Source organism: Gymnodraco acuticeps, unplaced genomic scaffold (genome assembly GCF_902827175.1).
Source record: "Gymnodraco acuticeps unplaced genomic scaffold, fGymAcu1.1, whole genome shotgun sequence".
Classification (NCBI taxonomy): Eukaryota; Metazoa; Chordata; class Actinopteri; order Perciformes; family Bathydraconidae; genus Gymnodraco; species Gymnodraco acuticeps.
In genome coordinates, this window is record NW_022990454.1 from 1,698,945 (window position 1) to 1,721,741 (window position 22,797).

At 40.7% G+C, this 22,797-nt stretch overlaps 1 protein-coding gene and 2 long non-coding RNA genes across 3 annotated transcripts; all 3 read left to right on the plus strand.

The window, feature by feature from the left end:
• Positions 1 to 15,855: 15,855 nt before the first annotated feature.
• Positions 15,856 to 16,838, plus strand: LOC117552381. The gene is made up of 3 exons (XR_004569954.1): positions 15,856 to 15,997; positions 16,330 to 16,477; positions 16,584 to 16,838. It is a non-coding gene; the product is annotated as an uncharacterized LOC117552381 (long non-coding RNA).
• Positions 16,839 to 17,035: 197 nt separating this feature from the next.
• Positions 17,036 to 20,619, plus strand: LOC117552394 (HMG domain-containing protein 3-like; the record flags this gene model as incomplete). Its single annotated transcript, XM_034225767.1, is given in 10 exon segments — positions 17,036 to 17,952; positions 17,954 to 18,000; positions 18,156 to 18,295; positions 18,824 to 19,028; positions 19,097 to 19,201; positions 19,319 to 19,512; positions 19,610 to 19,711; positions 19,713 to 19,752; positions 19,915 to 20,553; positions 20,609 to 20,619. Coding segments are annotated over 10 exon segments (2,400 nt in total), but the record flags the coding sequence as incomplete, so codon positions are not given.
• Positions 20,620 to 20,667: 48 nt separating this feature from the next.
• Positions 20,668 to 21,270, plus strand: LOC117552383. The gene is made up of 3 exons (XR_004569956.1): positions 20,668 to 20,717; positions 21,001 to 21,120; positions 21,238 to 21,270. It is a non-coding gene; the product is annotated as an uncharacterized LOC117552383 (long non-coding RNA).
• The last annotated feature ends 1,527 nt before the right edge of the window (positions 21,271 to 22,797 follow it).

A 22,797-nucleotide genomic window follows, 5' to 3' on the forward strand; every position in this document is an offset into this window, starting at 1 on the left:
TTTGTTCACATTATATATGCTTCCGTTAGGCAATATTATAAGGAATCATTCTGTAAACTTTCATTGTTATGCGGATGATACTCAACTATATTTATCAATCAAGCCTGATGAAATTAATCATCTAAATAAAATTCAAGACTGCCTTAAGGACTTAAAAACGTGGATGACCTTAAACTTTTTGATGTTAAACACGACCAAAACTGAAGTTATTGTACTTGGCCCGAAGAATCTACGAAACAAATTATCTAAGGATATACTAACTATGGATGGCATTAATTTGGCCTCCAGTGAGACTGTAAGGAATCTTGGTGTTATATTTGATCAGGATTTATCCTTTAACGCCCACATAAAATCAATTTCAAGGACCGCCTACTTCCATCTACGTAACATTGCAAAAATCAGGCATATCTTGCCTCAAAACGATGCAGAGAAACTAATCCATGCATTTGTTACTTCAAGGCTGGATTATTGTAACTCTTTGTTATCAGGGTGTACCAAGAAGTCAGTCAAGTCGCTTCAGCTGATTCAAAATGCTGCGGCTCGTGTACTAACCAGAGTTAGGAAAAGGGACCACATTACTCCTGTTCTGGCTGCCTTACACTGGCTCCCTATAGAACACAGGATAGAATTTTTAATTCTTCTTCTCGCCTACAAAGCCCTTAATGGGCAGGCGCCATCTTACCTTAAATAACTCATTATACCCTACTGTCCTACTAGGGCATTGCGTTCCAAGAATGCAGGGTTGTTGGTTGTTCCTAGAGTCTCTAAAAGTACAATGGGAGCCAGAGCCTTTTCTTATCAAGCTCCACATTTGTGGAATCAGCTTCCAGTTTGTGTTCGGGCGGCAGACACCCTATCCGTTTTTAAGAGTGCGCTTAAGACCTTCCTTTTTGATAAAGCTTATAGTTAGGGCTGATTAGATTCAGCCCCTAGTTTTGCTGATATAGGCTTAGTTTGTCGGGGGACATCTTACTTCTTCCTTCTCTCTGTCTATACCTGTGTACTCTCATGTTCCGATTAACCCAGCTTCCCCAAATGTCTTTCTTTTTGGTGTCTATATACGCCGGGATCCGGAGTCATGGATGATCCTGCGCTCCTCTGTCCTGGATCGCGAGCCCTGGATCTTGAGTCGTGGCTGTGGTCCTGGATCATAGGTCCTGGATGGATATCCTCGTGGATTCATCTTCCTATTATACACACATGCATTTCCAAACATTTGGACTACCTATGTTGCAAATGTATTATCTTTTCAATTTACACACGGCATCTATTGCACGTCTGTCCGTCCTGGGAGAGGGATCCCTCCTCTGTTGCTCTCCCTGAGGTTTCTCCCATTTTTCCCTTTAAACTGTGGGTTTTCTTCGGAAGTTTTTCCTTGTACGATGTGAGGGTCTAAGGACAGAGGGTGTCGTATTGTCATACTGATATTTTGTACAAACTGTAAAGTCCACTGAGACAAATGTAACATTTGTGATATTGGGCTATATAAATAAACATTGATTGATTGATTGATGATGGGGTGACCGACTTGTTTCTCAATTAATGTGACCGCTCCCTTGTTTCGCCCGACCATGGCGGGAGCGCCATCTGTTGCCACAAAAATATTGCTTATATCAATCCCTCGCTCCTCAAAATGCTCCATAAAAACTTTGGCTATGTCCTCACCTTTTTTTGTTTCAGGCATTGGTTTTAAGCAGCAGAGCTCTTCTCTTACAGTCGAATCACAGTATCTTACCATGACTGCCAAGCGTGGTATGTCGTTCACGTCCACGCTCTCATCCAGTGCAACGCTGAATAAGATAAGATAAGATAGAGCTTTATTGTCTCCCTTAGGAGAAATTTGTCTTTTGATAATACACATAAAACATTCAGGTCAGGAATACCGTGGCTTCTTTCAAACCAGCTGTCTGCTGCGCGCAAATGTTTTCTGCCAGTTCCTCGATGAGTTGTTCAACATATCTGGCTGACACTGGAATTGCTTTTATTCTTGATTTTATTGTCTCTTTGTTTGGTAAGGAATTAAACAAAACATCTGAGCTTCACCGTCAGTGAATGGCTTTCCATGTTTCGCGATGCAATGAGCAATGCGATAGCTTGCTTCGGTAGAATCATTGTTAGCAGTGGCAAAGGCTTTGAGAGTGTTTGCCTGTTTCCCATAACCAGACACGGCACGTTTGATGGATTCAGCCTTGTCTGCCTCATCTTTGAAAGTTGTCTTGTGTTTGGTCTCAAAATGCCGTTTGACACTTGACGTTATAGTAAACAGATATTGTTCTAAACTGTATTAAAGTAAACATGTATTATTTTAAACTGTACTGAAGTGAACATGTATTATTTGGGACTGTTTTACTGTAATCCTATATATATATAACCATCTCACTTACACGCACTGACCCAGATACCAGCACACACACATATTATTTTCAAGGTTCTTTCTGGGGCCAATATAATCTCAGGCACCAATATATCTGTGTACAATGTTTGATTGTCTGGGAAAGAATAGTTTGTGTGAAATATTCCTTAGGAAAGTAAAGGAGTGAATTAAGGTTCAAGATAAAGATTGACTCTGTCCTTGTTTACTTCCGAAGCTCTCAGGCTCTGTTCAGAAGTAAAATACTTTTTCCCAGAACTCTGATTCGCTGTATTGGGCCCGACCAGAAGTGAATTCAACCAGTAAGAACACCTAGGGGAGTGAGCAACCAACACAACTCCTCCCCACGGACTCTCTGATTCGCTTAGGAGTGAAATCGACCAATTAGAGATTTGGTGGGGGCGGCGCAACCTCCACAACTCTGCCCCCAAATATGTCTATGTATACTGATGTTTATTCATGCACGATGCCCCCTGTTTCTGACTGGCTGGTCCCGATATCTGTATCGCACAGCAGTAGAACTGGGAGTCCAGAGTACTCTGTAACTTGTATTGGTGTTTTTTTACCATTAAAATCAGATTATTGTTATAACTTTTATTCCGGTGTTTTGAACTCCTTCTTTTATTAATCTGACCAGGCTCATCTAACGGACGGCGCGGAGCGGAGGTGGGCTTTTGCTGTGTTTGCTCCTACAACGTCCGGCAAACAACATTTTCCAGACATAAAGTACACACAGCACGGTCCTTCTGAAACACAAAACCCCACTCTTCTGTCCACGAGGGCTGGAATGTCCGAACATTTATTTTAGATTTCTTAGGTAGCGGACCTGCCATTGTCTACCGGGCCTGCTACGTCACTGATTAAAACAATCTTTAGGCGGGATGTCTTGAATCCCTATACAATTTACCAACAGCCAGGATTAAATTAAATGGGAATCTCTCAAAGACTGTAGCGTTGGAGAGGGGGTGCCGTCAAGGTTGTCCTTTAAGTCCCACCCTCTTCGCATTATTTATAGAACCACTTGCTCAATCAATGAGAAAATGTTGAAATAACTGGACTTTATATTAAAGAAATAGAGCACAAAATAGGTCTGTACGCCGACGATATTCTGTTGACCCTCTCCAACCCAGATTCAAGCCTGCCTAAACTTATGTCATGCCTGGTTCAATTCGGTTTTTACTAAAAAATTAAACATAAATAAGACCCGAACTCTTTCTTACCACTACTCACCACAGGGGAACTATGGGAAATGTACAATTTTAAGTTGAATACCTCCAGTATTAAACTCCTCGGTATTACTATACTAAAGAATTTGGCCAATATTTACAATATGAATTACGGTAATATCACAAAGGAACTTCAAAAAGATTTGGATAGATGGAGCCCTCTGACCCTTAACATGCACAATCGGATTGAGATCGTAAAGATGAACATTTTACCACACCTGCTGTTCCTCTTTCAGTCACTGTCTATAGAGATACCAACAAAACAGTTCAACGATTGGAATCGAATGATATCCAGATTTATATGGAAAGGTCAGAAACCCAGAGTGCGACTAAAAACACTCCAGTTATCGAAAGAAAAGGGAGGAATGTCCCTTCCATGCTTTGAAGACTACTATAAAGCAGCACAATTAAGGTATTTAGTTTGCTGGTGCAATTGTGACTATGATGCAAAATGGAAAAACCTTGAACTGAGCCAACTGAACATACCCCTTCAATGTATGTGATACATCCTCAAAGATTGCACTCTGATAAATTAAGCCGCTGGACATTGGTTCCCCTCAATATTTGGTTCAAAATTTGCAAAGATTTAAGACTTGAAAGAAAATCCATGTTATTGAGATGGGTGGCGTTTGATAAAGATGTTAAACCAGCAGAGCTGGATTTTAGATTTAAACAATGGATCCATAAAGGCATTACATCATATTCCCTAATAGCTACCAGTACTGGCTTGAAAAGTTTCCAACAGCTAACAGAAACCTGCAATTTGGAGCCCCAGGATTTCTTCAGGTACTTACGGCTCAGGCATCACTTTGATAGGAATATTAAAATGAAAGGGAACACCAAATTTGACCCGATTGACATGACATTTTTGTGGGTGTATGCAAGGGCAATACCCAAAAAAAACTGGTTTCTAGAATATACTCCTGTCTACAATCTGCCAAGAACTACTAAACCCTATATGTGAAATCCAAATGGGAAGTAGAAGCTAATATTACTATTACAGAAGAGGAATGGTCTAACATAAATATAATCCTCCAGCTCTGGCCTTTGGAGAGAATTCTCATGGAAGAATATTATTCAATTTTTTCTAACTCCAAGAATAAAATACCATCAGAATGGCAGACCAGAATCTGGACACTGCTGGAGGCAGTGTAGTAATATTATGGCTGATCATTTCCACATATTCTGGAATTGTCCAGTGATCGAACCCTATTGGCTATCTATAATAATGGAAATAAATGCAATTATTGGCTTTGAGATTCCAAACAGTTTTGATGGGATTTATTTAGCTAATATACCAGTGGAATTTGTTGTTCGGGACAAGTATCTTCTTAAAATATTACTGACAGCCAGCCAAAAGGCAATTACCAAAAAATGGCTTGTGAAAGATCCACCAACAAAGGGAGAATGGATAAACATTGTAAATGACTTGTTTCGTATGGAGAGACTGACTTTTTCTCTCAGACTCTGTAGTGAAAAATGTGACAATTACTGGTCCAAATGGGTTTTGCACATGAAGAGGGGGGTCACATAACCCTGAGATATTTATTTTATTTTGCTTTAATCCTTTTGGTAGAAGAGTCTATAATTCTTGCATAACTTTGCTACTACTGTATGTTTCACACCAGGGCTCGACATTAAGGACTGCCCGATGGCCCGGGGCCATCTAGTATTTAGCTCGGGCAATGAAGCCTCACCTGCTGGTTGCCCGATCGGGCAATCTATTATGCCAGTATCATGCAGCTCGCGGATCCAGTAATGAGTGAGCCGACAGTAAAACTAAACGTATCTATAACTAGTTTAGGTAGTTTGAGAGGTCATTAAAATAGCTACGTGTGATATTCTAACCTGAAGTGTGTGTTTTGTCCGCTCACCGCTGCATGTGATCATGCAGAGCTGCGTGTCGACTCGTCAGCAGCAGCTGATCTCTCTCTCCCGTCAGATTAGACTTCACTCGCGTTTATGTCCATATCGATCAGATCCAGCTAGTTCTAGCTAATGATATGACTACCTGCTTATTAAAAGACACCTAAACAATAAGTGTCGCTATGCAACCGGGTGAGGCCACAAAGTATAGCGCAGCATTATGCATTTGTTCACATGCCCACCGGAACCCCCAGGCATTACCAACAGATCAACGCACAATCAACCCATACAGGACATCTCTTTCTCCACATTAAGTGTTAGACATTAGAATTGACTATTCTTGTCTGTCACATACTCTTCTATTCTGTTACATAAGTGGCGCAACTGAAGCGGTATTGCGCTAAAGGGAAATTATTTTGACCGAAGAGATTTAGATTTGCCGGCTAACGGGAACTCTGACGTCGCCATTTTGTGTGCTTCGCGGATGCGCTCGGCTCCTCTCGACTGCTGCTCGGGTCTGCTCGGTCAGCTTCCGGATGAGGAGGCATTCGTTCGACCAACTTACAGTAGATAACATTACAAACATTTTTAACAGGGGCCATAATAGTGTAAATAATGTTTGTTTTGGCAGTTATAACTGAATGTAATGTTTTCTACTTTGTTACATCTGGGAAGGCATTTGCCTTCATCAGATGGAAAGTGTCTTGACCAACACCTTAAGTGTTTCTTATAGCTATGCAGGGCATGCAAGCGAGCAAACACAAACAAGAAAAAACAGTGAAATGAAGAATAAAATTGAAATTGTACAATACAATATTGTGGAGGTTCATCTTATAATTCAGTCTAGAGAATGCACCAGACAGCATCTAAGACCTGCAAAAATCTAAATTTTCTAGGAGGAGGCCCCCCAAACCCTTCGTGCCATTTCGTCAGCGCGCATTTTTCAGGGCAATCTCTATTGGGCTCAGGGCCATCTGTAAATTAGCTTAGATGGCCCACAGATTAAAATCCTTAATGTCATGCACTGCACACAGATTGGTTGTGAACCCGTTGTGAGGGAGATCTTCCCATATCGCAAGAATAATTGCTGAGAACATATTGATGATGTATTACCCCAGTGACCTGTATGTTGTATGTTACTTGTTGTTTCCTTTGTAATGTCTTAACAAATAAAAAATAAAGTATTAAAAAATATATATATCTTTAGGCGAGAGTCGTAAATCAATCTACCGTAAATAATACGTCGCGCATATCTGCCAATTGCTGTGAAAGAGATAATTTGGCATGCAGATGAGAATTTCCCCCAAAACAGCTGATTATGGGTACTGTAGTTTGCCCCAAACCGGAAGCTGGGTTGTAGCTCTACACTGTAAGCCCAGATAAGTTGAATCTACTTAAAAAAATAGAGTAAAGTCTTTAAAAATGTAAGTAAAGCATTATGAAAACTTGAGTAAATTCAACTTAAATTAATCAAGGACTTTAATTGTTATTTGAAGTACAATCCACTTCATGTCAAGTTGATTTTACTTACATTTTTAAGTCAACCACTTTCTATTTTTTTAAGTAAGGCATTAGGAAAACTTGAGTGCATTTAACTTAAATTATTCAAGGACTGGAATTGTTATTTGAAGTACAATGCACTTCATGTGAAGTTGATTTTACTTAAAATATTGTGTAATATCAATTGGTTTGATGGATTAGACTTAGAATTTTTAGTTGAAAGTGGTTACATTTCGTATTTATATTTTTTATTCCGTCAACTACAAAAAAGAAAAAAGACACAAAAATAAAGTTTGACCTTTTATTAAAACTTGAGTGTTTCATTTGGATACAATGAAATTGAGCTTCCTATACAAACTGTGGCAAAAATATTGTACCATACATTTTCCTGAGAACATTTTTCACATGAAACAATAGCAATCTCTCTATATATAAAGATATATAGTTATATCTATACAGATCTATATATTTATGTAGAGCTCTGAAAAAATTAAGAGACCTCTGTAAAATTATCAGTTTCTCTCGTTTTACTATCGGTAAAAACTGGATTAACATTTGTGTTTTATTCTATAAATTAATGACAACATTTATCCCAAACTCCAAATATTTTCATTTAGAGCGTTTATTTACAAAAAATTCCAAATGTTCAAAGTAACCAAAAAAGATGGTGTTTTCAGACCTCGAATAGTGCAAAGAAAACAATTTAAAATTCCTTTTTCAACAACACAATACTAATGTTTTAACATAGGAAGGGCTCAGGAATCAATAATTGGTGGAATAACCCAGATTTTCAATCACAGCTTTCATGCGTCTTGGCTGCTCTGCAACACCTTTCACATTGCTGTTGGGTCACTTATTAAGCCACTCCTGGCACAAAAAAATCAAGCAGCTTGGCTTTGAGTGATGGCTTGTGACCATTCATATTCCTCTGGATTGACCTGGCTGTGGGGCATGGAGCATTGTCCTGCTGGATAAACCCACCCTCAGCTCAATTCAGGTGTGAATGGAGGAAGACCAGATCAAGACCCTGTCATGGAACAGTTGGAACCCCACTGAATGTGATCCAGAGGAAGATGGATGGTCACAAGCCATCAAACAAAGCCGAGCTGCTTGAGTTTGTGTGCCAGGAGAGACAAAAAGTCACCCAGCAACAATGTGACAGACTGGTGGCGAGCAACCAAGACGCATTGAAAGCTGTTATTGAAACATCTGGGTTATTCCACCAAATATTGATTTCTGAACTCTTCCTAAGTTCAAACATTAGTATTGTGTTGTTTAATAATGAAGAACTTGTTTTCTTTGCATTATTTGAGGTTTGAAAACACAGCATTTTCTCTGTTATTCTGACCAGTTGTAATTTTCTGCAAATAAATGCTCTAAATGACTTTTGGGAGAGATGTTGTCAGTAGTTTATAGAATAAAACACAAATGGAAATGCCAACAAGCTTAATAGGTCAAACAGTGCAAACATGCAACAACAACAAAATGCAATATGGAAGCCTAAATACTTGCCATATGTAACAGTAGCCAACTTTTCAGAACCCCGTTTCACAATGTAAGCTGATTTTTCAAAGTCTAAATTTTGGGTGCCAGCTCAACTTTACCAAGTTTTAATATCACCTGCTGAACAAAGTGGAAAGTGTTTTTCATGCACTTTGGGTACTCCAGTTGCAGGGCATAAATGAGTCTGAACAGGACACAGAAGGCCTGAGGCAGGTTAGCCGGTCCATCCATCACCACATTCCCCTCCAAGACGATTGCCACACTGGATGGGTTGAGCTCAGACCCGGCGGCAGACATACGTCTCTGGGCGGGCATTTGATTTACCTGGGCGGGCCCACCCCCCGACCACCAGGCGCCACCCCATTTTAACGTAACATATGTGCATATATAGTTGCAGACAGATTTAGGCGTTATGTTTGTGCACGCAATGAAACCTTTTGAGCATAGGAAATGTACACATGTGCTCAGGATAGAGGCACAAAAATAACGCTACTTCAGCACCATGGATGGATTACCTGTGAGTAATTTAAAACATTGAATTACATTACAGAAAAAAGCTGTGAGAATGTTGCATAATGTACTAAGAAAAAACAATGTATTGAGTCAAGGCTGTTAACATTTAATAGAATATCAGACGGCTTTAGTTATGCAGCAAAAAACAGAATACTGCCAGAAAATATACAAATATAATATGCAAATGTATTTTAATTTCAGAGGATGAGCATCAGGAGGAAATTACATGTTAAACATCAGTTTGCACGAACTACTTTAAAGCAGAGGTGTGTCTCTTGGCGTAAAGAAGTGGAATTAAACAAATAACAAATAACAAATATATTGGCAAACATACAGTGAAAAGAACACACTGAAAAATACCCAATATTTTGTTCACATTAAAGCTTGAAAACAACGGCTTAGTCTACATCGTGATATGATTGTTTGCTACTTACACAATGTACTCAGGGTGGGCCTAATAAAGCTGTAGCCGACGTTTCCCAGATGAATGGAACCTCCTCAGCAACATCTCTTTCCACTCATTCTTGCATTTTTTTGTCAGGTCCATCTCGAAACCAAGTTGGATTAAATTTGCTTTCCGAGTGTGAGACATGCTCCTTCGGTGCTCACTGAAAACGTTTTTCAGTGTGGAAAAAGAGTTCTCACATAAAGCTGTCGAAGCTCCAAAGGTAAGTGAAACCTTAAATGCGGTGAGAACACTTGGCATTGCCTCAAGCGTCGTGTGGAGATGACCAAGTATGTTTTTCAATGTCCATTTCCCATCCTCTGGTGGTGTGATGCTGTCCACGTGTTTCAGAATCAGCTTTTTGGCCACAATGAACTCAGCATCAACGAGCGTGGTTCCAGTCAGTTTAAGCAAAGGTTCCACTTTTTCGGGCTCCAGGAAGAAGCTGCTTTCCGGGTTGAGTGAAGCAATAGCCTCCATGAATGCGCTGTTTCGCTCTCCAAAGCGGCGCGCAATTTCTTCCGTAACTGCATCAATGCAGCTGTAAAACAGCCGCCGTTTCTCTGTCATCTGGTGGTTTTCTTGTGTTCCCACTCCCACTGTCTCTTCAACAACATAATCCTCCAAAGTTGTGTTAAGAGTTCGCCTTCTCTTGGTGGGACCGGGATGGATAGTATCATCCGCTCTCTCCTGTGCGCACTCACTCCACATCTCCGTGAACACCTTTTCGGTGCGCAGGGCCTCAACACACTCTTTGGCAGTGTTGACAAGCTGTACTGCCGTTTGAAGGTCCATTTCCTCTGACTGCATCATCCTGTTAGCTGGCTCAAGCAGGGACAATATCTTGCATATTATCTGGGTGTGGAATTTAAAGCTTGGCTTTAAAATTCTGCTCAGCAAGCCTGCTGCCTCCATCCTCAAGTCAGCTGGAAATGATGCAGAGTTTTCAACGTGTCGTAGTAGTTCCACTATATCCTGAAAAGATTTCAGAATAATCTGAACAGTGGCCAGGTGCCCTGTCGAGCGCTGTTCGAGTAAACGCTTCAGCGTGTTTCCCTGGTAATGGCTTTCGTGTGAACTTGTAGAGGACATTACAGATGTTGAATAAATCCTCAATGGCTCTCTCACCGGACATGGCGTGAACAACGACCAAGTGCAGCTGGTGGTTGAAGCAGTGCACATATGGGATTTCTCTGCCCAGTTCATCTTGAAGGAGTCTTTGAACCCCACCGTGTCTCCCCGACATAAGACTTGCTCCATCGTATACCTGGCTGAGAATTTTGTCTGTGCTCAGGCCAGCTTTGCGTATTTCATCAATCAGTGTCTGTGTGAGGGTTTTTGCATCACCTGCAACTGCTGTGGCGATTGTTAAGAGCCTCTCTTTTATGACATAGTTCTCATCAACAAAACGCAGTACAATTGAAATGTTTTCACAGCCTGTTGGGTCTCGGGTTCCATCTATTTTGACAGTGTAAAAGGAGTCGCCTATTTCCTCAACAATATGCTCCGTTACAACTTTGCTCATCAGGTCAATTATTTCGTTTTGTATATCATGGCTTATGTAGGTAGCATTTTTGGGAATGGTGGGGGCAATTTTCGCGAGTTCTGGGTCCTTTTCGATGGTATACTCAAACAATGACAAAAATAACCCACTGCCAGACTTGGACATACACTCTAAAGAGTCGTGGTCACCTCGGAAAGGAAGATTGCTGGTAGAGAGAAAAGTCACAATGTCAATAATGGAGCCCACGTAATATTTGTTACGAGCCAGCTGATCTTTGTTGACAAGAGTTGTGATTTCCTGACCAGTCTCGATGCGCATTTGTTTTTCTCTCCACAATTTCTCACAGACTAAATGTTCCTTGGAAGTGCTGTGTTTGCTAAGACCCGTGCCCTTTTGTAAGGCATGCTTCCAGTCTTTGAAGCCTTTTATGGTGAACGATGCGTCATGATGATGAGCCTTAAACTTTCTGCATGGGAAACAGTACGCAGCATCGCCTTTTACGGAGTATTCAAGCCAGGGTCGGTTTTGGTACCATGAGCTGGCAAAACTACGTTTTTTCCCGGAGAAGAGCCGAGAGGGGAAACTATCCAGGACTACCTGTTTTGGTGTATCCACGCCAAGGTCCTCTGGAACTAGAAAACTAAAATCTCCAAGATCACGAGCGTTTAGAATGAGAGCTGGGCCTGGGCTGCTAAAGGTTGAACTGCTGCTCCTGCCCGGCCCCGAAGAGGCTTCGTCTGACAACGTTGACTCGGGACCTGGTGGAGGAGAAGGAATAGGTGGCGGGAGACACGTCAAGTTGCCAGCATCTGGTGCTGAGTTGTCAGTGCCACAATCCTTTTGTGAGCTCTTATTGTTCGTGAACCACTTCCTAATATCCATTGTTGCCGATACATATAAAAAAGGATAATAGCCTAGCCAAACTAACCGCCACAGTAAACTGACGCTGCTGTGACGCGTCTCATTTTAAAAAAAAAACACACACAACTCAACCCCGCGAAAAACCAGTCTCGCGCACAGAGATTCATTCAGAATTTCATAGCAAAATAAAAAAATTATATTATACTAATGTTTCAACATAGTTTAATACAAAAATAAATGGTATGACAAAGCCCTACAAATAACAACAATAAACATAATAATACAAACATTTAAAAAATATTTGTATATCATTTTTTTTAATCAGCCCTGATTTCTCATGGGCGGGCCCAAATCCTGGATGGGCGGGCCCGGCCCCATGGGGCCCGCCCATGACGCCGGCCCTGGTTGAGCTGAGGATTTTCTCCGGCACAGAGGATTCCCAGTGGCGTTTGACTGTACACCTCCTTATCAGCCGCATCCTAATAGAGAAATAAAGAGATTGACAGATAATTCTACATCGTCGACCAAAAAGTAGCGTCCACTGTTTATAATGAAAAGCATCAAACAACATAAAAACCAAAAATAATAAATAAAAGGACAATCTGGGCCTTAAATTGGCCTTACGTCAGACGCCATAACTGGATCTGTACATTACAAGTACTAGTTGCAAATTGTGCACCAAATATGGTTTTGTATGGAGCTTGGCTGCCATGAATTTGTGAACATTTGATGCAGACAATCTTCATTATTCACATACAACATATTTGGAGTTCGGGTCAAATTTACCCGATTTCCATTTTCAATGAGTAAAAAAATATATAAGGATATTTTTGTTCAACCTGAAACTCCATGGGGCTTATTTATTGTGAAGGACATGTGGAATTCTTTTAATTTTCACACAAACAAACAAACAAACAAACAAACACACACACACACAATGTTTGAACCTGTTTTCCCTTGATCTGTACCCTTTGTAGTGTGTGCACAAAACTATTCCAGAACATTATAAACATTTTAACGAACTGTCCCCCTCGCACCTGCACGCCGGAGGAAGGACTAAACAGACACATAACCTCACATTACAGTGTATAGTGCAGAACTACAATTATCTACCAGCAAAATGGCCAACATATATGTATTTTTCGGATTTACTGTATTTTATGAATAGTGACTGTTAATTGTTTATATTTGCTTTGTGTTTATATCTGTTCTGTCATTTAAATGGATGTTTCATCAGTATTTCACAGCCAAACACTTGGATGTGTGGTTCTTGTGTTTCAATTGCTGTTAAATTGCTATATTTCCTCGAAGGCTTTGATTATTATTAGGGTTGCCAGAAACTGACCATGATCAAAATCGATTATTCGGCAGCCCTGGCGAATAATAATCGATTATTCGACCGACCCCCCAGTACATGATGTTGGTTTATTTGTTGTTGTTTTCTAAAGTGCCTGCCATTGCCTTTATTTGGAGATGCGCTATGCGCGCACAATGTATTTATTGCAATGCTGCCATTATTAAATACAGGCTACAGCTTGTATTAATAATAGCAGCATTGCAATACATATTATTATAGCAATTTATTTATTGCAATGCTATTATTAATACAGGCTGTAGCCTGTATTATTAATAATAGCAGCATTGCAATAAATAAATTGTGCGCGCATCGCGCATCTTCAAATGGATGCACTCAAAACGCATTGTTGAGGTTGAGCTGTGATAGACCAACGTCTTTTCGCAGAGCTTGCATTTAACTTCCTTTGGACTTGTAAGTTCGAAGTAGTTCCACGAGGAGGAACTCTTTTTACCTGCCGCTTTGTTCATCTTTAGTCGCACGTGTGAGGGAGAGGGGGGTGGGGGCGGGGTCGGTGTGTAGCGTGCTGCAGCAGCAGTCTGCTCTGCACGCAGGCTTCCTCCAAGTTTACAGTAAAACAAACTGGTGGTGTGACCAATGGCCATTTACAATTATTAATACTATTACTATTATTAGCATTAGTCTATATTTTGATTGAAACTAAGCCAGAAAAAAAAAAAAAAAAACATAAATAATAATAAAAAAAAATATAAATAAAATAATATTCGATTATGGAGACTGTAACAAATATTCGAATAATCGAATAATCACTGGCATCCCTAATTATTATAAGACAAAGATTACAAACAATAACATTAATGAAAAAAAAAAAAATTTGCATTTTTCCTAGAAAAGCATGAACATGTAAACCTAGTTTTTCTTCCATAAATTACATTTGTATTGACACTTCCATTGTTCAATTTGATCTAGCAAAGAGTATTTAAAAAAACGTATCATATTTCATTTATATTGTTGGTGAATTAGTTAAAGACAATATATAAAAGGAATTGTGTAAGTTAAATTTAGTTCCGTATTTTTTTTAACTCTTTTAAAAATTACCAAAGGGTGCAAAATGTGAACATAACACAAGGGTTGAAGTAACTTACGGTGCAGGTCTTGAAGAAGGCAGAAGGCTCATCCCCCAAGATGATTGGCAGTCCCCGAACACAAAGGTATCTAATGTCTGTTGGCTCAGTGGTCTGGAATATAGTGGAGATAACAAAGAATGGTCATATATTCATCAAATACATTCTACAAACTCTACACAATTACTTTATTGCAAATATACTTGAAAGTAAAGGAGAGGACAAAAGGAGATGACATGATAGGAGAGAATAGAAAAGAGAGAGAACAGAACTCCATAACTTCTTCTTGACCAAACAATAGAATAGGAAACAAAACAAGAGAGCAAAGCCAAATGAACAAGGGAAAAGAGGAAACAATGACACATGAAGAGATGAAATTAAATTGACAGGACAAGAGGAGAAGACAGAGAACAGACGAGAATCTTCAGTTTAGCTAGTTTACCACAATGTTCAGTGTGCGAAAAAGTACACGTCCCACCGTCCGGGACGTGTTATTTACAATATCGGACAAGTAGATCTTTCAATTGACTTGTCCGGCGGACAAGTGATGTTTTTCGCCCTGATTTATTGACAAATTATTGATAAATTCAGTTTACAAAAGGCAGAACTCATTCGCAAATTGTACGTGTCCGCCATTGTTCGTTTAGAAATGTTAGTTTCGGTTCTGCTTGTCGATTCCTAAGGAAATGCATCTCGCCGCTTTCTGTACAGTTAGATGGGGCGGGGCGGGAAGTGTAGCACAGTGGCAGGGTTGGGAAGCAAAACTCGTTCCGAGTAGGAACAAATAACAATTGTCCAGTGCCGGGATTAATAAGAGTTGTGAGGACAGGGGGCGGAGGCCGCCCCGCAGTGTCCTTATCAGCTGATCGCTGCATGGTGCAGCTCAGCGTCCCTCTCTCTCTCTCTCTCTTTCTACACACAGCGGATCCGCTGCCCGTTTCACAGCCTCATCTTTGTCAAACTTTCTTATGTTCTTTCTCTAACACATAATGAAGGTTATTAAGCGTTTTAGCTCCTATGTTGTTACTGTAATATTGACCACCATTTCCTTTATGAAGTAAAGCAGCTTCCCTGTCTGTGTCCTCGCGCTGTCCTCACATCCCCGGACCCCCAGACTCGGAGGAGCAGGGATGTCAGTATTGTTTATGAAGCAGGGTATAGAAAGTACATTATTGAAATGAAAATACTATTTATTTACTTTTACAAACAGTGAGCAGCTGGGCAGCTGCTCACTGTTTGTTAGCCAGGCCGGCTAAAATGATTGGTCGTGCTTTTTACAGCGCTACGGCTTCCACAGATGAACATTTGGTATGTATTTATTGTCAAAGCATTTCATATATGCATTGCTATCTGGATGTTAAAAGCATTCCATGGCATATAACAATCAGTGTTTCTGAAATAAATTACATACCCCACCTTTAAGGGACGTTAATCAACAACATCTAAAAACGTAATGTGGTCGCTAATGTTAGCTAAATGGCGTCCCACCTGATGTAGTAGCACAAAGCAGCCGTCCAAGCGCCACCCTCCTCTCCCTATGATGGAAGCCTGAGACAGCCTGTGGCGAGAAGCCCCTCACTGCAGTGCGCAGTACCTCAAGCCCCTCCTTCTCAACCTTTGAGGCACGTGACTAACGGCGCCTCCTTCTCAACCTAGGCCCCTCCTTCACAACCTAAGCCCCTCCTGGCACGTGACTAACGGCCCCTCCTTCTCAACCTTTGAGGCACGTGACATCCTGTTTCCGGGGTAGCAGTTCTGTCACGATGGAGGTAAGTATCCCTGAATAAATTAACTATTTGTTTTTGCTGCGGTTTAAAATGTGTTGATTGAAAGTAAAACTACATTTGTGTTGCTTCAAAATAGTAGGATTGCTGTATAAGCAAAGTCCTGAAAACTTTAGGAAAGTCATTATATTATTTTTGCACTACTTGAGAACTAATAACTATACTATGTAATAGTAGGATTGCTGTATAAGCAAAGTCCTGAAAAAACTGCATAAACTATATTTAAATTCGATTTTTACAAAATAAATGTATATGCAGCTTATTTGATTCCTGCCTATTGCCTAACCATGTTGTTTGTGTTTATTTTCTTTGACCAGAAACACATCACACACTTACACCATGATGGGAGCCCAAAAGTGTATATTTGTAATTCTGGCAGTTATCACTGCCCGTTCTGCCAATACCAGGGTCAGAGGCTTCAGGTGGAATACCATGCCAAAAGCCATTCTTCTGTGAGGCACAGAGGTATAATAAATTACTCTTTTTAGTGCTGTCTGTATTTTCACATTATTTACAATGAGAGCTTAATGTCTTCAAGCTTATTGACTTTACTATTGTTTCTTGTTTTCAGAGTTCACAATTGTTAAGTGTGGCTTAAGCTGCAGAACAGCAAGCCATTTTCATTGTCTGTATTGCTCACAGACCATAATTAATAGGGGCCATTTTTTACGGCATGTCTATTCACATGAGCCAAATGCTGTGACTGTAGGGCGACTAACAGCACCTGCCCAGCTCCCCCCACCATCTCACCTGCTCACTGCAGCACCTGCCCAGCTCCCCCCACCATCTCACCTGCTCACTGCAGCACCTGCCCAGCTCCCCCCACCATCTCACCTGCTCATTCCAGCACCTGCCCAGCTCCCCCCACCATCTCACCTGCTCATTCCAGCACCTGCCCAGCTCCCCCCACCATCTCACCTGCTCATTCCAGCACCTGCCCAGCTCCCCCCACCATCTCACCTGCTCCTTGCTCCCCGTCATCCTGCTCCTGAAAAGCGACATAGGCCTAAAAAAACTGTAAATTGTCCACACTGCAATCTAAAATTAAACAAGAACAATTATAAAACACATGTGCCTCGCAAGCACACAGCATATTTTGAAACGGTCTCCAAGGAAAGACATCTGCAAAGCCAGTGTATTGATGAACACAATGGTGTGTTTGCAGTGGAGAAGACATTTTCAGGCCCAGCAACACCAATACACGTCATTAAAAATACTTGGGGACCAACACATAAAGTCATGTGCGAGGTTCATCTATGTGAACTCAATGCTGACTTTGCCCGAAGAAGTGGTATGCTGCCTTATGAATGTCAGCATTTGCAATCATTGCTGTACTGCCCACCTGCACGCAACAAACCATTAACTTTGCAAAAGGAATCATTGGCTACAATGGTTCAGGAGAAATGGTTTGGTGAGGAGCGCAAGGCCAGTCTTGTACAGTGGCAACAAGAGGCAGAGGCTAAGGGTGTGCCCCTGTCTGTCCTGCTCACTGTTGGTGGACCAGAAACCAAATATCACATTTCTGTGTATGAGCCTAAGGCTTCATACTACAGTAGGCTGGGAAGGGTTGTGGTTGCATACAACAGCAAGCAGAACAGCTGGCATTGTTCTTGTGCTAAACCAAGACAATCATGCACCCGTAAAGCCATCGGGAAATGGCACCTCTTTGCCACAAGAAGACAACTGTTCAGGAAAGTTAAGTTGACGGATATTGAAGAATCCATTCCACCAAATACTTTCACTGAGCAGGATAGTGAACCAGGAGAGGACCATTATCCACCTAGTGAGATTGGCATCAAGCGGATGCTAAACTACCTATCGGGTAATAAAAAAGTTCCAGCGGAACTCCCACAGGCTACCATCCAGCAGTCAAGAGATGCCGGTGCACTAGATGCTCATCTGAAGCACCTCATCCCTAAAGAAGCCAAGTGTAAGGAATGCAATGGAAATGGAAAGCAGGATTCTCACAACCACAGGGGTGGCGGAAGGTCAGTAAAAGCACAGTTGTACTATTGATTTTATCTTGTAACATTTGTATGATCTTAATGTCCGTGATTCAGACATACAAATAATAAAAGAAGAAATAGTTTTACTGGTGTCATTAGGACGGCAAGTAATATTTTGGTTGACATTTTCTTTTCAGGCATATCCACCTACCGAAAAAAATGTTTGAATTGCAGCCTGATGTACAGGTACCAGGAGTGGGAGGATGGGCTCCACAATTATGATGACCACGTAATCCTTTCTCTGCATTTGTGCCTGACAATTAGGAATGCATTACAGGTGAGGAGATTTAGAAGTTAATGTGTTGTGTTTACTGAAGGATGTCATGTAAAATAAATGTAAAGATAGACCTTGGTTAATTTCAGTTAGCCTCATCTGCCTCCCAACATTTTTTTTTCTTTGTAGTCCCAGTGTGTTCTGTCCCAGAGTGAGTTTTGTGTTTGTCCCTCTGTTAAATCAACCATGGGTTTATGAAAGGCGCTACGGTATATACATTTTAGTAATTTGTATTGTTATTATTAGTTATTACCCGAATCCCCATTTTCTGCCAAAAAGCCATAGTAACTCAAACATCAGTGAAGAAAGTGTTGTTATGGCAAGAGTGATCGATCTCAGGTTACAATAATCTAATTAAAATATAGTAATTTAGTAAAGATGATTTATAACATAGAACAAGTAAATTGGCAGAAACAGAAAAGTAACTGGAATGTTATGGTATTGATTAGTTAATGTAGCATTAATGTGGGTCACAAACTGATATTTTACATGTGTATTGACATTTTTACTTTTCTCTCAACATTTTTCCAGACACATACTGCCGTCAGCAGAGTTATTGAAATGATTGAGACAACAGAGAAAGTGTCTTTCCCGAACAAGGAAAGGGTTCTCCATGCCTATCTACATTTTGAGGCCCTTACTGACCATGATCACATTTATGCATGTGAAACATGTGGATACCATCCACCTGTTGTTGTGATGGACCTTCACAAGAAAGGTGTCTTTAATATGCCAGGTGAGTTTGATCAGCCGTAATATTCTAATGTAGTTATCTGAGATAATCACAAATGTTTCATATAACAGTCAGTGAAATTCAGAGACCATCCCAAGACTATGATGGACATGTGGACCTCAAGAAATTCTGGGATGCTGTGGCTGTGGAAATGCTCAGTCGGGGTTTCATTCCATGTAGGTCATGCAGAATGAAAAGCCAGCTATTAAGACCCAAATGTTTGTCTGAATTATATGAATGTATGAAAATGAGAATGGTTTCTGAAACAATGCATTTTACAATTGTCCCTAAAGATGGTAAGAAGAACCCCTTTGTTGTGCCTCTGAGTTACAACAACTGGGCACCATGGATCGGGCCACAAACCAGGCAGTCTGACCTCATCCTGAACACTGAATTTGAAAAGATCCCTACAGCTACAATGTCAGATGACAGTGAGTACCTGGAGGTCACTGAGGAGCGGCTTTCTGATGAGATCATCAACTTGAAGGTGATTATAATGTGAAATAATTTGGAAAATGCACCATGCATGTAATTAAAGTATACTTTATTTGCAGAATTGGCTTACTAATTAATTTCTACAACAGGTAGAGGAAGTAAGGGCACTCAACAAAAAATGTGGTCTGGACACCAAAGGCTCCAAGACAGATCTTGTCCTCAGACTTAGAGATAAGATGTCAAATATGAGTGACTTATAACAAAGTCTTTGAGAAAGTTTGGGGTGCCTCAGGTTAGTGAAATAACATCATAATTATATTCTAAAATGATTACACCTGTTCATATTTCGTGATTTGCATCATTTTTCACACAGATCATGGAGTTAGGTATTTGAACACATTTCATCCCCAAAGATCCCTACCATAATGTTACTAACTTAGACCTCTGCTTTCAGGTGGCTGGGCTGTGATTACTTGCCCATGTGGGGTTGTCTATTCAGTTAAATGTAACCTCAGAGCAGAGAGCCCACGGGATTATGTGGATCTTTTGCTGTCGTGGAAACACTTTCCCAATGTCACTGTGTATGACTATTCAAGGGGAGTGGCGGTGCTTGGTAACCGTCGACAGCCAGAGACATTTCATCCTTTTCAAGGACGGTTAATGGAGCCTACTCCGGAGAACATGAAGCAGGCTTCAGAGGGCAAGCTTCATGTGAATATGCCATGGTTGAAACACACCAAAGTTCCAACAGATGAAAATGGCCATCCTCTCACTGGTTCTTCGGAGCATTATGCACTGAGTGATGTATTCCACCAGGGGAACAGCAAAGATGAAAGGGATGTTCTAAGAAGGATAGAGCTTGTGCCAGAGCTGGCGGGGCGCATAAACAGTCAATGTGCGGAACAACTGTTCTCAGGAATGAGGGAAAAAAATTACTTTTTGAACATGACAACACCATTAACACACATATTTCTGCAAAGAAATATACTACACCACTATGTGACAAAAAACAACAAAGCTAAAGAGCAATACAGAAAAATCATCCCAGCAGATATGGAAATGCAGCTTGATGTCAATGGGAGGATATCATTAGGTGAAGCATTTCTTATAATCATTATGTTCTTGTTCTTTTATGTGGTTATCTGGAGATATCTACTAAAAACTAATATTATTTCATTTCAACAGCTCCTCCTTCACAAGTTGGGAGGGCCAGTGCATTTTCAGAACACCACAGAGATGGTCAGGAGCAACAGGAGTGTAAGTTATCTGCTTGATATTGACAACTTGTATTCATACAAGTCATACTGTATAAAGACATACATTTTCTGTTGTTGATTTTGTATCAAGTGAATGATGCCAAGGACCAGGGAGACTTTACTAGTATCAACACAATTATGGCAAGCAAAGGTTGCTGGGGACAGGAGCTTCAGGAGGTTAAAAAAAAACAAGTAAAGTGAACTACTCAGCGGTTCAAAAATATTGTATGTTTGCTAAATATGACTTAAAATGCCGGTTTTCATTTGACTTTTTCTTCCTTTAGCTGGCACAGGTTCTGGACAAGACCCAAAGTCCAAACACACATCTAGCCTTTGTGAGCAAGATGGCTCTCACGCGGTCAGATTTTTGGAGTTTGGGTTTGGCTAATGACATGGATGGGATGGTACTCAGAGTGATCACGCTCTTTGTTTCTTGTACTGTTTCTAACTGATTTTGTTTTAATTGTTGGCATGTTTCATATACTCTGTATTTTACTGACTGTGTGTTTGTATTCTGCCAGATCCTGAACAGCTGTCTTAAAGTTATTGAGAAGGTATTGAAGCTGTTCTAAAATATGTAAATACTAGGGCCGGGACTTTAACGCGTTAATTAAGATTAATTAATTACACAAAAATTAACGCATTTTAATCGCACTTATTTTTGCACCGCGGAACGTTTCTCACTGGATGAGTTTCAGGCGTACCGATTATACTGGAGCACCAACTAACGTTCATGACTTCAGACAACAACAAACCACAGTGAACAACAGTGGGAAATGTTGTTTTAAAAAACGGACGGATGGAAGCGTCGATAAGAGCACGGTTGTGTGCAAATTATGCAAAAAGGAATTCGCATATCACCGCAAGTATCACCTCAATGCAAAACATATAGCAGCTAGCGTGGACGTTAGCCTCTTTTATCGCGTTCACACCAAAAAGAGCCGGTACTAAAATTAGTTCACCCCACGAAAGTCCCTGCTAGAGAGCAGGGACTTTCGTACGGCTCTCTTGTGAGAAGAGAGCTATATGTCTGATTGGCTGGGCGGATTGCAAACCACGCCCCGTAAAACTCCCAAAAAGTTTTGTGAAGCCGCCATTGTCGCCATATCCTCGCATTAGCATTATTAGCATTAGCACAGCGAAGAAACGCAGAGAGACTAACTTATGGCAACACAAAATAAAACATGGGAGCGGTGGAGATGAGGAGGTGTCGGCGTTCTGGCGATTTACTCGGAAGGTTTCAGTAGAAGCTGCTGGGACTCCCAGCAGCTTCTACTGAAGCCAGTCCCCAACTCCGGGGACTTCCGGCCGGGGACTTTGGGCGGCAGTATACGCCGTGAAGTGGTTTGCGGCCTGCCAGTAAACCCAAAGCAGAAGAAGAAGAAGTGACGTCAGCGGCTTCATTTGCCTAATCCACCCCCAGGTTCAAAGAGTTCTCATGAACCTTTGTGGGAAAAGTACTGCGGTGTGAATGCGCCTAATGGTATACTAAAATCCATGTGAAAAAAATTGCTTCTCACTGTTCTCAGGTCAAATATTTATATGTGATTAAAAATGCGATTAATTTTGATTAATTAATTACAAAGCCTCTAATTAATTAGATTAATTTTTTTAATCGAGTCCCGGCCCTAGTAAATACATGTATAAAACATACTATATTATACCAAACAATTATAAGATATTACATTATGAAACTACATCTGTTACAGAGAGTAGATGGCGTGTTTGCTTCCAACAGCCATGTTATAGCCTGGTTTCCACCATCTTCGCTGAATCCGATGCAACACCTGCCGGTATTTTTATCATGATTATCCATGTTGCTGCTCCATGTTCTTGTACCAACTCATTACTGTAGTCACATCAACACAACTGGTTTTTTGCTTTTCCAGGAAAATGCAGCAAACCTCCAATGGCTTATCCTTCCAGTGTGGGAACCTGGACACTGGACACTCTGTGTAAGTACATGTAGTTCAGTCTTTGCTATTGTTTGTTTACTGTACAATGCCGCAAATAGTGTTTCTATCTTTAAATTCAACGCTTCATTTAGTTGTATAATACAGATCCTACAACTTTATAATATA